At 35.1% G+C, this 18,407-nt stretch overlaps 1 protein-coding gene across 3 annotated transcripts in view; it reads right to left on the reverse strand.

Annotated features, from left to right (window-relative positions):
- LOC135195647 (uncharacterized) overlaps positions 1 to 18,407 on the reverse strand; it is a 68,322-nt gene that overhangs the window by 30,176 nt on the left and 19,739 nt on the right. For all 3 annotated transcript variants that reach the window (XM_064222021.1, XM_064222019.1, XM_064222020.1), the window contains exons 3-6: positions 10,119 to 10,258; positions 9,691 to 9,836; positions 8,553 to 9,176; positions 5,113 to 6,001 (exon numbers count right to left, since the gene is read on the reverse strand). In XM_064222021.1, coding sequence (XP_064078091.1) covers positions 5,113 to 6,001; positions 8,553 to 9,176; positions 9,691 to 9,836; positions 10,119 to 10,258 — 1,799 coding nt within the window. The remainder of the gene's footprint in view (positions 1 to 5,112; positions 6,002 to 8,552; positions 9,177 to 9,690; positions 9,837 to 10,118; positions 10,259 to 18,407) is intronic.

Raw genomic sequence — 18,407 nt, forward strand, 5'->3', positions numbered from 1 at the left:
TCTCTCTCTCTATCTATCTCTCTCTAACTCTCTCTCTATATTATATATATCTATATATATATTATATATTATATATAGAATATATGATGAGGAGATATATGAGAAGAGATTGAGAGATAATATTGTAAGTATATTATATATCCAGGAGGGAGACGGAGATATATGAAAGAGATATACAAACCACAACACAGATGAGGAAAATTCTATAAATTGGATGGAGGAAACGCGAGGAGAACACAGAGAGAAGATATATATATATATATATATCTATATATATATATATATATATATATAATATATATATACCATATATATATATATATATATCTATATATATATATATTATATATCTATACTATATATATATAAATATATATATATATTATATATATATAATAATATATATATATATATATATATATATATATATATTAAATATATATATATATATATACCATATATAAATATCTCTATATTTTATATATTAATTATATATTATACTATTATTATTATCTAATATATATATATATATAATAATATTATATATATAATATATATAATATAATATAATATATTTATATATAATATTATTATATTATTAAATATATATAACATATATATATTAATATATATTATATATGTAAGATCCTAAATTATAATATATATATATATATATATATATATATTATACTATACTATATATATAATAGATATACTATGTATATAATCTATATAAGATATAGATAGAGTATATATATAATATTTTATATATAAATATATATATATGTTATATATATATATATATTATATATATATATATAATAAGTATTATATATTTTATAATAATATATATAATATTATATATATATCTAATATATATATATAATATAATAAATAATAGATATATAGATATATATATATAATATATATATATATATATATATAGTGGTACCTTGAGATACGAAAGGCTCAACTTACGAAAAACTCAAGATACGAAAGCAAATACGAAAAATTTTACGGCTCTACATACGAAAATTGCTCAAGATACGAAAGGTTGTTGCTGTAAAGTCCGAGATTCGCCGGACCACCGATAACAATTTTGAAACTCGCGCGCCCCCAACTGAGTAGACTCGGCACCATCCTCTCGCTCTCCCATTGGTTCCTGATGCCAGTCCCTGCCATGAGATCCCTCTCTCCTATTGGTCAGCATCCCTCCCATCATGCATCTACGTATTAGTACGTAGCAGCGTTCTTCTTCAGACACTGCTTCTCACCAGTTATCGTACGCAAGCGGAATTCGTTCGTTCACATATACGATTTCGTTTGTTAACGTAAATTCGTGTTAGTGATTTCGTTGTGCTACTTTATCGTGTTGTGTGAGAACCTAATTAGTATACGTACTACATAACTTAATTACATACAGTACTATAGTCATGGGTCCCAAGGAAGTTGCTGAAGTTCACAGAAAGAAGAGAATGCTTTCTATGCAGACAAAAATGGAGATAATAAAAAAGTATGAAACTGGCTTGCGGTTGAGTGTGATCGCTAAGGAATACGGCCGAAATCCATCAACGATAGGCACCATCCTTAAGCAGAAGGAAGCCATCAAAGCAGCTACACCTTCCAAAGGCATGACTATTTTGTCCAACAAGAGGAGCCATGTGCATGATGAAATGGAAAGGCTGCTTCTTCTATGGATTGAGGACAAAGAAATCGATGGCGATACGATAACCGAGACGGCAATCTGCCAGAAGGCCAGCGCTATTTTCAGTGATTTGATTGCCCAACCTGAAGACGACGGAGGAGAGAGGACATCGACGGCAACCCCAGAGTTCAAGGCTTCTCATGGGTGGTTAGAAAAATTCCGTAAACAGACTGGCATCCATTCGGTGGTGAAGAAATTGAAACTTTGTAAAATACAAGTATAAAAAAGTAAAAAAAATGTAAAAATCAAAAAAAGAAAAAAAAATTTAATTTTAAGTTTTTTTGTAAAGTTAAGTGTTACAGTTTTGTTAATGTGTTTTGTAAAGTTTAGTTTGTTTTTCTGACATTTTTTTATGTGTTTTGTAAAGTTAAGTGCATGTATCTGCCGTTTGTCCTCCTCCTCTGTCGCCACTTTCGGAGATAGCCTCACTCGAAAGGTAAGCTTCTACATTTTACTACATACGTACATACGTATGTACGTACAGTATTTCTTGTATACCATGTACACTAATACACTTCATTTACAGGTAATTAGTAGTGCGTATTAAGTTATGTATTGTATGGTCCAAATTGTTGTAGCATTTCATTGTTTACAAGTCAATTTAGCTTTATTATGAAATTTACTGGGGTGTTTTTGGAGGGCTTGGAACGGATTAGCCATTTTACATGTAAAATGCGGTTCAAGATACAAAAAACTCATGATACGAAGGGCGCCTCGGAACGGATTAATTTCGTATCTTGAGGTACCACTGTGTATATATATATATCATATATAGATATATTATATATATATATATATATCATATATATATATATATATATATATAGATATATGTATATATATGTATATATATATATATATATATATATATATATATATATATATAGATATATATATATATATATATATATATATATATATACTAAGGACATGTCAAGGAGCTAATGAATACAATTGGAGAGAAAGGTCTCAGGTACACAACAAGATCAAGAATACCAGATGGTTAATTGTCAAAGGGTAAAAATTAAAAGAGATAATCCAGGATTATCGGATATCACACGGTCACAAACCTAAACAGATTTGACCCTAACCGAAATTACAAAGTATCTTTACAGTCCAAAACATGTAAAAACTGAATATATTAATTTTGTTGCTTATATTTATCTACAACTTTTTTCATTATGAAGGCATCAAGTTTAAATAAACCTAGACTTAAATTTAGAACATTTCTATTATTTGACTTGATGAAACAAGATTCAATGATATTCCTTTTAACTGTGTCATTACATGGGATTAAGGCTCTTGCTTGACTACAGTTAATAGGATGATCTAAATCTCTCATATGTATGAATAATGCATTCGATATTTGCCCAGTTCTCACAGAATATTGGTGTTGTTTGAGACGTTGTGAAAGAGATTTACCGGTCTGTCCGTAATAGACTTTATCACACTTTTTGCAAGGAATTTCTTATATGCAGCCTGGAAGATCTTTAGGAGAATTTTTGATTACTAAACTCTTGACATTAATATTACTGAAAACAACATTTATGTTAAAAACCTATTTGCCGGATGGATGGATTTAACTTTGTGGCTCTTGCTTGTACCCACTCTAGTATATTTATGTCCTTTCTTAGTGCTAGTGACCAAAACTGTACTGCATATTCAAGATGTGGTCTAATTCTTGATGTGTAGAGCTGCAGCACCATTACCTTATTTCTGTATCTGAACTGCCTCTTTATGTATCCCACTAGTTTCTGTGCCCTCTTTTCAGCTTTTATGCATTGTTTTGTGGATTTTAAGTCTTGGGTAATAACTCCAAGGTCCTCTTCTTGTTTTAAACTATTTATGTCATTCCCAAGCAGCATGTAGTTGGCTATTCATAACACTTTAAATTTTTCCACGTTAAAAGGCATTTGCCATATTTTTTACCATTCTCCTATTTTCCTTAGATCATTTCCTAAACTTTCCACTGTATCTGGGTCTACTGCATTTACACCTTAGTTTGGTGTCATCTGCAAATTTGGCTATCCTGCTAGTTAAGTCTACATCAATGTCATTAATGTAAATAAAAAAACAAGAGCGGGCATGAACCATGAGGAACTCCACTTGTCACATCTGCCCATTCTGATTCTTCACCATTTATTAAAGCTCTCTGTTTTCTATTAGTTAGCCAGTCTGTGGTTTCTCCTACCATTTCTAAAGCTCGAACCTTTGTCATTAGCTCCTTGTGTGAAACTTTGTCAAAGGCCTTTTGGAAATCTAAGTAGAGTTTATCTATTACTCTATTACTGTCGTAAATACCAAGCATGTTATGTTGGCCGTTTAACAACAAGTTGTTTCTGAGAGAGAGAGAGAGAGAGAGAGAGAGAGAGAGAGAGAGAGAGAGAGAGAGAGAGAGAGAGAGAGAGAGAGAGAGAGAGAATTATAATTCTGAAGATTGCTACATTGTTTCAAATACCTGTAGCTTACAAAGAACATGCATAAAAAAACAAATTATATAATTTTGTTTTCAGTGATTCTATCAATATTTTGCTTGAGTGCAGTGGGTACACATTATCAAGTTTTAATTATAGCTTTATGATTTACACATTAATCTATCCATGAGGGGGGCACGTGACCACGTGGCCCCCCCCTTAAATCTGCCACTGCCCTGGAGGCCACTTACCCTAGACAACCCACAAGTTTTGGTGCAGTAATTTTTATAGGATTCTGTATGCCTCTACTGCTGAACTTAATTCATCAATTCGTCTAAGCTGTTAATAGATCATTAACCCATACTGAGTTTTGAATGCAAAAGCTGAAATTTTGAAGATCTAGAAACTATGAGGTGTATGCAGTGATATTAAATGTGTAGGAAAGAAGAGATGATATAAAGAATATTTCATATTATTTATATGCTAAGAAAACTGTATTTGAAGAAATGGCTCCATCATCTGGTTGTCTCAGGGTCTGGGTCACTCTATATTGTTGCAACAATGACCATCAAAATACACACACTAGTCAGTATTCCTTCCTGTGATGTTGTCTCAGGGCCTGGGCCAATCTATTGTCTTAACTATAATCATTAAAATACACACTCTCTAGTCAGTACTCCTTTCCAATGTGATGTTGCATCGAGTACTGTACCAATCTTCAACATGTAAGGTATCACTCAGCTGATACTTTAAGAAGATATTTATGTCACATACAGTACTCCAAATAAATCACTTTAAAAATTCTATCTTACTGCAGTAAAATAATAGTAAATCACTAATATTTACCACTTCCATAAAAAACATAAGAATATTCATTTTGAACATCACTTTTAACTAAATTCACAAAGAGACGAAATGAAAATGTCCTAAAAAAATAAAAGATTTCTGCAAGGTGAAAAAGAGTACAACTTAAATACATACATCTAATCTTACCTGTAAGCGTGTCTATCTGTGCTCCATACGGTGCTTGCATAGCTTCAATTGATGCTATATTTCTCTCTCTGGCTAACATTTGTTGTAATGGGGTCTTTATTCCTTCTTCATCTATCCTGGCCTTTAATTTGGCACCAATGTTATCATAGACTTCAACTCCACTGTCAATACTGCCAGCATCACTACCCGGAAGATCAGTGGGGAAAGCAAGTAGTTCTGGAGGAGGTGGTGGAGGAAATTCTAGGTCATCTGACTGAACATCATGTGGTGAAAACGTACCCTGGTCTGTAAGACCAGATCTATAGCCAGGTTGTCCCAGCTGTTCAGTCTGGTAGCCCTGTTCATAGCCTGGCATTGGTGGTAAGTATCCTAGAGACTGGTCCTCATTATGTTCATAATTAAACTGAGCAGGTGGCTTTAGCTGGCTGCTGGGGTGAGTCGCCTGAGAGCTTGCATTACTTGTAGGTACTAAATTATAACCAGGTTGATCAGGCGGATACCCAGTTGTGACATGTTGCCCTGGTTGGTAGTCAGGCTGGAAACCTATTATATCCTTGGACTGGGAGGGTGGTTGGCCAGGTGGGTATGTAGGCTGACCAGGTTGATACTCAGTTCCATCACGTCGCTCTTGCTGATATGCAGGCATGTTAGGTTCAAAACCAGACTGCTTGGACTGAGGTGATACATCACCCAGTAAATCTGTCTGATTACCCTGATGCTGAAGCTGAGTTGGGAAGTCAGTCTGATTACCCTGATGTTGTAGGTGAGCAGGTCGTACTGGACGATAACCTTTAGGTGCACCGGAATAAGGAATTTGTGTAGAATCAATTCTGAAGTTTCCAGAAGGAGGAAGTCCTGTTACAAGTGGTTGTCTTCCTGGAACATCTTCCTGTAAATATGAGAAGAAAAAGGTAAACAAACTCAAAATAATAAAATCTGCAGAACTATGAGTGGCGTAGCACTAATCACAAGACCTGTAACTTCAGTCCTCAACACTGGTACACTTCTGTTACTCAGTGAATTAGCGCACAAGATGGGAAGGTCTAACATTATAAGTATCACTACATTTCATGTTGTTCTGATATACACAATGTACTTTCTTAGTGATATTTCACTAAAATGTAACTAGTTTCGTGAGATAACTTAAACAATATGCACTATGTACTATGAAATACTGTACACCCATGTATATGTATTTATCATGTACAGTATATATGTGCTATTTAGTCTTTAGTGAATATATGTGCATTTCTAGTAAAATCTAAGCAAACACATGCATGAAAGCTTTAACCAAAAGGTCTGCATTATGGATATATGAACAAATTTATGAAACTGTATAAGAAAGTATGCCTGAGTACGGTACCTTCCACAGATATTAGCAAACTACTGTATACATATAAGATTATTTGGCCATTACAGTCATATATTCAAACAATGATAAAAGTAAACAGAAATTTGGAAGACTGGCATTTGATGGATTGTTTAAATTTTTCTAGCGACCCATCAGCTGATGTTTATTTGCTGTTGAAGGCAAACAAACATTAGGTTACAATGCCTGAAATATCAAAACCACAGATGAGAGGGGTCAAGTTATGTATAAAAATAATCACATCAAATTCATTAACAAATCTGTTGCCTGCATAATAAGACTGACTCAACCTGAAAGAGAGACACTGCTTGTTGCTATCAACATCATTATTTATAATCCAGAGTATTCGATGTGGGACTTGTTAAAGGTAGAGACTGAATCTTCAGTTTGAACCCAATTTTCTCAAATTTTTTCTTTCAATACTATACCATCTATGTACATGAACTAGGCATAACAGATTCCAACCTAGGGTAAAAGTGTTCAGCCTGAGATACTACTGGTGAGTTAGGAAATATAATTTTTAAGAAAAAACATCCCTATTTTTTCAATTATGTAGTCAACTCATTCATTATATAAGCGTGCTCTGGCTCTAAGTGATATACATTATGGTACACCTTTACTAATGTAATTTTTGATATAACAAAATTTGACAAAAAGGTACCATTCTTGACATTAATTGTAGAAATATTTAACATTTCACCTTTTATGAGTAGTAAATCATACCTTTGTAAACAGAAGGGACCAGAACAATAAATCAGATAAAAAGGATAAAGCTACAAAGGAAAAATTATCCCATACCTAACAAGAGAACTGACTCAAGTTATGCAGCCTGAAAGGTAAGTTGGGTACAGAAAATAAGCACAGTTTTTAAGTATAATTAGGCACCATGAATCAGTTAAGGCTAAATGCACTTGCAATGATTTCAATGGAGAAAAAATTCCTCATTAGTCATCCAGAAATCAAAGAGAAAGTTATTAACCTTAACGCCCAAAATAAAACAAGAAGAATGGATTTAAATTTTAAATGAATTGATCATGCTGGACTGGAACAATTTATATGTAACATAAAAATAAATTTTTTGTTCAGGTTTTTATCATTACATGTACACATAAAAGTTTTCTTTCTCTTTGTGTACATATTATGTTTTGCATAATATTAAAATAATGACTAAACAGTTTCTGAAGCAGCACCCCCACTAATTTAGGTCACGAGCTACCACTGCATTTTAGTATCTGAAATTTAAAGACACAAAAAATATGGATCTGTGCATCTGGATAAATGAACACATTATAATCTTATAAAATAAGGTTAACATCGCGGGTTCCGTTTCTGGCCAAGCAACAATAACCAAAAATGCTGATGCTGATAGACTGCTTACCAGCACCAAAAATCTGGTTAACAATGTCATTAGCCAAGCACTGTAACACCGAAACACCATTAACTGATGCCACCATTAGGCAGGGACTGCCTATATACTATATGAATCACGGAATTACCTCAAAGCAAACCATGGCTGTATGCAACCACAAGCTGCTGTCACTGCAGTCATTATCAAGTACACAATTATTTAGTTGTTTAGTTCTTATTGTTTTCATTTCTTAATACATGAACAAAACATAATGTGAGACAAGTTAACACCATTCATCCCAGACCTCATGGTGTGGGAAGGGGTCAACTATCAGGAACAATCAGAACTACCAACCTTTAATGTTTATAAATATAAATTTACTGGAAACTTTTATATAACCAAGACTATTGCACATCCCACACCACAAGTGTTGGAAATTGGCATTACATATTGGTCTCAACCAGATGAAAGTAACAGCTCCAAAGCTAAAGTAACAGCTCCAAACAAACATGTTTCTCTTGGCTTACTTTCCTGTCTTACCCATGAATTGGCACTAACAACTACTGTGTGGTTCAAGATGACTCCTCTCTGTTTCTTAACTGCAATAACATTGGTAAAATCCCAAATTTAAGTTAAGGTCATCACACATTTTCAAAATAAAATCTCAATAATCTAAATATATTTCCATGCACCTCCAGTCTATTGCATAATTATGTCACTCACCTTCAAGTTAAGATCAGAAAGTTCTGCTGACATTCCTTCAAGTGCTTTCTCTTCTCCTATACCATACAGTGGCCTAGAAGTCATGCGGGTTCCACCATATGGGGTACTATGGGCAGAGTCTACTTTTCTGAAAGGAGTAATTCCTCCTGGTTCTCCTACCATCCCACCAAGGAATTGTTGACGAAGACTGGGCATCTGACTGCTTCCACGTCTAAGCTCACCAGTTACAGGATCAGTGTTGACTGTCTGAGTTGTACTATCTATTCCAACATTGTTATTCTGAATGTTGGCTTGGTCTACAGCCCCTTTGCTATGCAAATCCACCTCAGGCTGAACATCTGGATAATAACCAATATTCCCATTGGCATCCAGGTTCCCTACAGGGGTTCCTAACTGGTTTGATTCTGGTGCTGACTGCCACTGGAGAGGTTTTGCATATGAAGGAGCAGAGACCCCGACAATTTCTTGGACTGTGCCTTGCCCTGCCACCTGAGTTCTGATTCGCTCCAAGTAAGCCAAGAAATTCTGAAGCTCTTCTGGTGGTAAACTGTCACTTCTTTGAGCAGCATCCATATCATATAGGGGTACTTGTTGTTCTAACTGACGACGACGGGCTTTAGCTGCCTGAAATAAAATTTCTTATCAATATTAATTAAAACTTATATCAATAAAAAACCTTGCATCTAACCTATCTTATACTTAAATCTATTAAAAATTAAATCAGATATTTAAACTTGTATACTTGGACATCCAGTAAAATTAGCTAGTCATAATCATGTCCTGTTTTTAAGTTTAACTTTCCACAATTTAATGTAACTTCCACAATGCTTCTATAAACAAGAAAAAATTTAATTGCAATTACTTTACCTTTAGAGAATGTATTACCATTGCTAACAATATCCGAGACACTGCTGCATTGTAATAATACTTGACAGCCATAACTAATAGTTTTAGGACTGTCATTGTGCAGCAGCATCAGTTCCAGTATACTGTATCATCAATTGAGGGAAGAGAAATAAAACTGACTTATGACTCATATGCTGCAAATCCTAAACTAGTTTAATTTACCTGCTTTCTATAAGTCAGTAACAATGAAATTCACAACTTTGGCAAAATATAATGTGAAATCTATCCTTACTTCAGAGCCCGCAATGGGTCGCTTATCCGGTGGAAGAAGTTCCATGTAACGAGAGGCCAGTGTCTTTTCAACATTTGGAGGAACCCAGTCGAACTTTACATTCTCTGCTTTTCCAGTCTCCTCGTTGACAATCTCCAAACTGTTGCCTACAAGGAGAGGAATAATTTAAAAAAATTCCGTACATGTAATAATCATGATTGCTAAAGATTTTATGAGTGTCCTTACTGAAAATATCAGAATTGAAAGAGACAGCTTTATGGAAGTGTTTTAATTTAACGTGAAAAAGGTAATCTCAAGAACATTTCATCAAGCTAAAATTTATGAATATCTAAAAGGATAATCAGCAAATTTAATGAATAGTTAAAACAATTATTGGCTACTGCTTCTCATATTCAACTGAAATATGGAATATAAAGAAAAATGCTGACCATAACAGTATTCCAATTCCTCCTTTTCTGTTCGTGCTGGTCGGTCAAATAATTTTCCAATGACAATCTGTCCAATATCCTCGTCGTCATCTTCAACTTCATGATCATCTTTTCCACACCTGCAGTTCATGCATATTTTTCTGGAAAAATGCAAGAGGTAATAGGATCAAATCAGCTTTATGACAATACATACTGCATATCTTTATATGCATATCTTTATATTTTCAACCAACTAACATACAGTTATACCTTGATTAACAAACAATTTAGTTAAAGGACAATTCAAAGAAAAATACACTCCAACAATGGACTTTTGCTCGTTTTAAGGACGGAGTAAAACAACCAGATAAAAGATTTGGGGAATTAACCACATTACGCTTGTGCAGTTCCTACAGAAACAAAGGTAAAAAATTCAGTCTATGCGTGGGTCTCAGTACACATCTTTGCTAAACTGTTTCACGTGCCTTGGTGAGTTTTATGCAATTCTAGTGCAAAGTAATTGTAGTGTATGTAACCTATCAAGGCCCCAAAGAAGGCTACAGATGCCAGCGAGGTAGAACATGCTGTGGAGGATATTGTTTGAATCTTTGGGATAGTCCGTGGGCTTGGAGGTCAGTGATGATGATGTGGATGAGTCAATGTAGAGCACAAAGCAGAGCTCATCCACAGAACTGCAGGACTTCCAAGGAAGCAAAAACAGAGCAGCTGAGGAACTGTTTTTAGAGAGGAGAATGCCCCTAGTTTATCAATAAAAGGAATGTGCAAAATTGGTTGCAGTGTAAGGTTTAGTCGAAAAATATAATCCTGACAATGCTGTAACAAACCATGTTATAAAACTGACGAATGCCAAAGCTACTTCTAGCTTTAAGAACGTTTTAAAACAAAGGAAACAACAAAGATCATGGGGCAGGTTTTTAGAGCAAGAAGCGCAGTGAATCTCAAGGAGAAAGCAAAAGAAACAGAAAAAAAGAAAACCCCAGAGGCATAATTTGCCTACCATTTTCAAGGAAGGAGAGACCCCTTCTAAACAATAATATCTCTCCTACCCTTCACTTTTTTGACCACCTATCTCACATGACATCAACTCCCCCCAATAAAGGCTTTCATCCATTTACTTTATATCTTTTTTTCTCATTTCTGCACGCTAGGCTTGTTACATTAAAGTGCTTTTGTTTGCTGATATTTTAGAGGTCTGGAATAAATCAATCCAATTCCCATTATTTCTTATGGGATTAAATTACTTGGATTAAGGGCAGATCGGTTAAGAACAGCTTTCTAGAATTACTTCATTCAATTAACCAAGGGCTAACTTATTTTTTTTTGTTTGTTTGTTTGTTAGGTTTTAACGTTGCATGGAACCAGTGGTTATTCAGCAACGGGACCAACAGCTTTACGTGACTTCTGAACCACGTCGAGAGTGAACTTCTATTACCAGAAAAGGGCTAACTGATCCCTTCCACACCACATCGAGCAACAGACTGCTATTCTTTTCTTTTTCCAGCATCTCGTAGGAGTGATAAGCTTGTCTGTCATTGGCCTCTTGGAATGACCTTTATGGGGCATTTCCTTCTACTTTTAATGGCCATTTCTTGCCTTGAGGTACCTGACCTCTGCACTCCTAATCAATAGAATTTCTTTAAGCAGCGGTGTCAGCATTTTAGGTTCATCTTACTATCACCACGGTAGCAGTCTTAGTTAATTAGCCCTCCTAAGGATGTATAGTCGATTCATTTAAGGTAGATTCTTGCGCCTACGAGACGTTTGTTTGGCGGCCTCTGATTGGCTGGTAGCGGGAGGCAGACTGCTCGCTCAGCGGGTCATATTTTCGTTTGTAGCTTAGAAAACTAGCAATATGTTTACATTTCTTCATTTATCTCACGTTTTACAAAAGATAGGAAAGTTTTGGTCATACCAAAGGATTCAGTATTAAATGTACAATTAATGTATCTTTTCCTGAAATCAATAAGTTAAAATACAAAGGAATTACAACGAGTAGAAGTGAAGGGAGAAACATTTCATTCTTTATACCTGTTTTTATTCATCATCGGATTTTGCATAATTCACGAGATCAAGATAAAATGAAATCTTGTGTTTTAAAACAATGAAATCACCCTGAATACGCTGGTGCTTTCAGATTTTAAATACGTGTAATATGTAAAGAGAAAATGAAGAATATGTCTTATTATGTTGCATCCGTGCTTGACTCGGTTTGACAGTAGTGCCGAGAGACGCAAGATATCGTGGGTCTGGTCCTCTCAGCTAGAGCCGTTGGCGTGTTGGCAGTTGCCAATTGGCGATATGAGAAGTTTGCAGTTTCGAGACTATGTATTCACCGAATTATGATGTCATTACATTTTCTATAAATAAATGCATAGAATTCCCATTATGACTTTCGAACATTTTTACTCAAATATCATATATGTCCGTATTTCTGGACATATCTGATAAAAGAAAAGTAAATAATCAGATGGATGCATCTGGGTGTTGGCTTCAATTTAGTAAGTGAGAAATGTACATGCTTTATGAGGCTCACTGATAAATAACAGAACTTGTTTCTCTGGCCAATAACATCAAAAGCTTATGGTTTTCATATGTTCACTCAATAAACAAAAGTACAAATGTTTATTTCTTACCATAAAATTTGTTGACGATGTAACGAATATAATATACTGTCTTTTTCAGAATTGCTTGAGTTACTCTTACACCAGAATGTTTATCTCCTTTATATACATGTTACACTTGACAACATGTCTACAACAATGTTTAGGAAAAATTTGCTTAGTTTTCTCCTGAGGTAGTTGATTATTCTTGAATCACTTAATTCATACCTGAGTTAGAATAGCTCCCGTAACCGTTCCCACAGCCCTGCATAATTGTATATATATATAGTACATGTAGGATAATGAGACTAATCAGAAGACTGTTATATCATCATCTTTTTATACAAAAAGAATGGAAATTCATGCTGATATATTATGTCATAAACACAAAAGAAACTCATACACAGTAGGCTTACATTGGTATGTCATTAGGCTATCGATATGAACAAAAAGAAATTAAAATTTTACAAATTTTCTTACGTCATCATTTATTTAAAAATAAATAAAGGAAAATCATGCATATATACATAATCATGTCATTACCTATTGGAACAAAAAGAATGGGAAATTATAAAGATACATTGATATCCCCTTTTCTATTAAAACCAAGTAAAAAGAATTTATAAACAGATATGTACATTGTTATGCCATTAAATATTAAAAAAAAAAAAGGAAACTCATATGGATATACTGTAGTTATGAAATTGCCTATCTAAAAATTGGAAAACTATAGAAACACTGTTAGGTCTTCAACTTAAAAAAAAAAAAAAATAATGGAAAATCATTGATATATATCATCACTGTCAGTGTCATCCTCCCTAATATCAATATCATCACTGTCAGTTTCGTCATCCCCAATGTCAATAAAAAAACTTGCAAACATATGCTCTCTAGCAACATCTTTCCTCCTATAATCATCTTCTAATTTCTTAACGTGGTGAAAACATTTCTTCCAGTCTTCTGTTGTAACTTTGTCTATCGCCAGTCTCGTAAGCTGCTCAACAGTTTTCAAAGATTGATTTGCATTAGAGTTATTTTTCTGATATCCCCCTTTATTTGAGCCCATATAAGTTCTATGGGGTTAAACTGACAATAATATGGTGGCAGTCTGAGCACATCATGACCATTTGCACAGGCTATCTCATCTATCACATACCTCTGTTTTTCTTTGTGACACTTGGCAATCTGCAATAATTTTGGCTTTGTTGCTGATGGGTCGTGGGTGACGTTATTAGAAGAAAGCCACTGTATGACTTCACTTTTTCTGTTGCTGGTTGTTGGCACTTTATTTTCTATTTTGCTATGGTAGGGAGCATTGTCCATTATGATTAGAGATCTATCTTCTATATTAGGCAATAGTTGTTCCTTAAACCACTTTAAAAACCTTTCATGGTCCATGGAATCATGGTAGTCCCCTTTGGCACCATTTTTTGACCTAAACAACAATAGCGCATCTTTGACAAACCCCTTCTCACTCCCCGAGTGCACCACAATAAATCTTGACCCCTTTCCAGTCTTAAGTTTGGGTCCTATTTCGCCTTCACCCGTTGTCCAACACTGACGTACACATTCATTTTGGTTTATCCAAGTTTCATCAAGGAATACTTCAGGTTTACGTTCAGTTGGACTACAATTCCTATTCTTTTCAATTAACCGTAGGTATTCAGTTCTCGCTGCCACTATATCATCACGTTCCATTAAAATTGCTCTTCCACTCGTCACTTTTTTGTACCGGAATCCAAGCCCTCTCACAATTTTCCATAACGTTGTTCTTCCACCATTAAACTTCACCGGGTCTTCCTTCACTTTTTCCAGTAGGGCATCTAACGTTGGGAGCTCTCCTCTCTCGTAAAAAGACAAAATCTCCTTCCGAATACACTCATTTTCAAAACTATCCACCTTGTCCTTCACTCGGATCCTCTCCTGGGATATACAGGTGAAGCGAAGGGGACGTTACCACATTCAGATGACTGTCGCTTGATTTTTTTCACTGTGTTGGTTGGCACTCCTGTAGCTTTGGCGGTCTTCTCAAATACTTCATTTCTTGAGTCTGCTCCCCACTGTGAGCTGAAGTAACGATGAACATTCATTATAATGTTGCGAGCTTGACTTGCAAATCTGGAAACGGTGCGACGAATGATGCTGTCATCTTGAGACATCTGCTTGAAAAGAAAAAAAATCTTGCTTAGTTCGTTGCTGTTTATTGCTCCACTGAGATTATTATTTCATATCACTCAATTAAGTCTCTGATATCTCTTAAGTTTGAAAATATATTCATATAAGAAAATTAGAAACAATATGTTGAAACCAACCTCATTAAAACTAAGGATGAGCTGAAGAGTGCGAAGTAGGTCCGTAGATTTCAAATTCATTCCTGGACTGAATTTCCCGCCGCGGCCAGCCTACACCTCCAACGATACCAGAAGCATCCATCTGATTATTTACTTTTTTTATCAGATATGTCCAGAAATACGGACATATATATATTTGAGTAAAAATGTTCGAAAGTTATAATGGGAATTCTATGCATTTATTTATAGAAAATATAAGGACATAATAATTCGGTGAATACATAGTCTCGAAACTGCAAACTTCTCATATCGCCAATTGGCAACTGCCAACACGCCAACGGCTCTAGCTGAGAGGACCAGACCCAACGATGTGTCTCGGCACTATTGTCAAACCGAGTCAAGCACGAATGCAACATACTAAGACATATTCTTCATTTTCTCTTTATATATTACACGCATCTAAAACCTGAAAGCACCAGCGTATTCAGGGTGATTTTATTGTTTAAATAACACAAGATTTATTTATCTTGATCTCGTGAATTATGCAAAATCCGATGATGAATAAAACAGGTATAAAGAATGAAATGTTTCTCCCTTCACTTCTACTCGTTGTAATTCCTTTGTATTTTAACTTATTGATTTCAGGAAAAGATTCATTAATTGTACATTTAATACCGAATCCTTAGGTATGACCAAAACTTTCCTATCTTTTGTAAAACGTGAGATAAATGAAGAAATGTAAACATATTGCTAGTTTTCTGAAGCAACAAACGAAAATATGACCCACTGAGCGAGCAGTCTGCCTCCCGCTACCAGCCAATCAGAGGCCGCCAAACAAACGTCTCGTAGGCGCAAGAATCTACCTTAAATGAATCGACTATAGTTGTGACAGGACTCAAAAGAGAGGTTTATTTGCCATTTAAAAGGCATCCCCTAAATGGCTCACAAACTTCTACCAGGCACCTCTTCCCTGGGGAACAATGCATTCATATCACATGCCACCGCCACTTTCTGAAGCATGACTGTCCAGATGATACTACAAGTAATGTTATGATAGTGAAGTGTGAATGTTGAATGTGAATGAAATGGGCGATGAGAATTTGAAGCTTTAAGACATTATTTTCGTTATAAACGTATTGCAACAGAGAGAGAGAGAGAGAGAGAGAGAGAGAGGAGCGAGAGAGAGAGAAGAAGAGGAGAGAGAGAGAGGAGATCAGGAGAGAGAGAAAATGTTTCCCTTCGGTGACAAGTCGGTACAAAAGATCTTAAGTACAAAAGTGGGTTATACGCAACAGAAATTGTAAAAAGCAGTGTTCATTAATTAGCTTTTACAATTTGTATATTTCATAATGACAACATTTTTCCAACCTGCTTGTGGAAGGAGTTGGTGCTGGTGGGGAGGAAGGAAAATGAAGTACAATAAAAGAGACAATAATAGGCCAGACTCAATTGTTCCTTTTATAGCCCCACATTTCTTTGTTTTAACTGAGAGTCTAATTAACTGGGAGGCGGTTAAGATCGTGATCGAAGTTATTGCAGAAGCACGTTTCGTACATAAAATGATTTCAACGTTCAATACCTCGTAAAAACGTCCCGAGTTCAGTTTTTATGCATTAAAACAACTTCGTCAAAAGCAATAGAATGGAATATAAAATTCAAGCCAAAGTCCTGGGACTGGGACCTATGAGGTCATTTAGCGCTGAAAGAGAACTTGAAAGTAAAATGGTTTGAAAGGTGCTACAGGAGGAAAACCTGACAGTTGCACTATGAAACAATTGTTAGGAACCGGTGGAAAGTAAGTTGGAACAGAGGTAGAGACTATGAACAGAGGTACAGTAAAAGGAATGAAAGGGGCTGCAGCTAGAGACCGAAGGGACACTGCAACGAACCTCAAGTAATGCATAGAGTGCGCCGCGTGAGGTACGCTGACGGCACTACACCCTTTCGGGAAACTTTGTCAAGGGGAAGAATCCACAAAAATGCAAAATTTTTAGGCTAAAAAAGGAGATATATTCTTCTGCTGTTTCAAGAACAGACGCTTAATTAAAGAACAGTTACGTGAGCAACAACTAGTGCAGAAACAATGCCAGTCTAATCCAGCGACAACAACGCCAAATACTGGTCCTCACTAATAAGCAGAACAGATAGGGTATGCGGGTGTCTCCGTGATTTTGTGACTAACCGTGGAGAGTGGCGTAATTCCGTCTTTGTCCTGTTTATTGTTTATTATTCCTTTCTTTTCCAAGGGTCCCACTCTGCCAATGGGAGCTCTGTAAAACCCGCAAACTTAATTTGTCATATATATAAACATGCAGACATTCCTGGGATTTTTTTTTTTTTTTTTTTTTTGGATACGGCGTACTCCATATGAATTGTCAAATCCACACGTTCATAGAGCTCTGATAAAATGAAGGTCTTTCATTTTTTTACTGAACGACTTGTTCGATATGACTTCCTCTGTTTCTCGTCAGTCTATTAATCTGTTTACTGAAGATCTAACAATGTATAATTAAGAGGTTAAATTAGTAATAAATAAATATCCGCTTGAAAGTCACGCCCAATCTAACAGGGCACCACGATTTATAAACTAAGGGAACAAAGGTAAAACAAAGATACTGAAAGGGGGATATATTTACGTTCATTTGGTTAAGTGCCATAATTAATATAAAAAAGTAGACATTTAGAATATATAAAAAGTAGACACTTAGATTGTATAATAACGTAGACATTTAGAATATATAAAAAAGTAGACATTTAGAATATATCAAACATGTACCTATTAAAAATCCTAGACCTAAGAGACAGACAAAAATGAATGTTTTGGTAGACCAAGCGATGATTGAAAGGAAGGAATCCTCGAGTCAACAGATTTCGATAGAATTAATCCCCTTTGGAAGTCATAATTTCTCCCTTAAATAATTTAGCTGAAGATTTTTTCGTGTCAAATACCTCGCTGTTCCACCGTAAACTTTAAGCTTTCCCGTTAAATGAATGAAAAGTTTAAGCAAAAGTTTAAGTTCCTTGGAACTTTCTCCATTCTCTCTTACCAAATAACAAAATGTTGAGGAAATTATCCCTAATGCAAGAACTATAAAATTATTAAATAATTATATATCTATAATATATATAAAATATATATATATATATATATATATATATATATATATATATATATATATATATATATATATAGAGAGAGAGAGAGAGAGAGAGGAGAGAGAGATAGAGAGAGAGAGAGAGAGAGAGAGAGAGAGAGAGAGAGAGATCTAGCCCGAAGCCTGAGAAGGAAAACTCGGTTAAGAGTGTAGGCTAACCACAAGCCCTACCGCCATTTCCCCTTTCATTACATCCGGCCATGATCCACACAGATAATGATTCCAGTTCATTGTCAGATGCTG

The sequence above is a fragment of the Macrobrachium nipponense genome, chromosome 16, assembly GCF_015104395.2.
Source record: "Macrobrachium nipponense isolate FS-2020 chromosome 16, ASM1510439v2, whole genome shotgun sequence".
NCBI lineage: Eukaryota > Metazoa > Arthropoda > Malacostraca > Decapoda > Palaemonidae > Macrobrachium > Macrobrachium nipponense.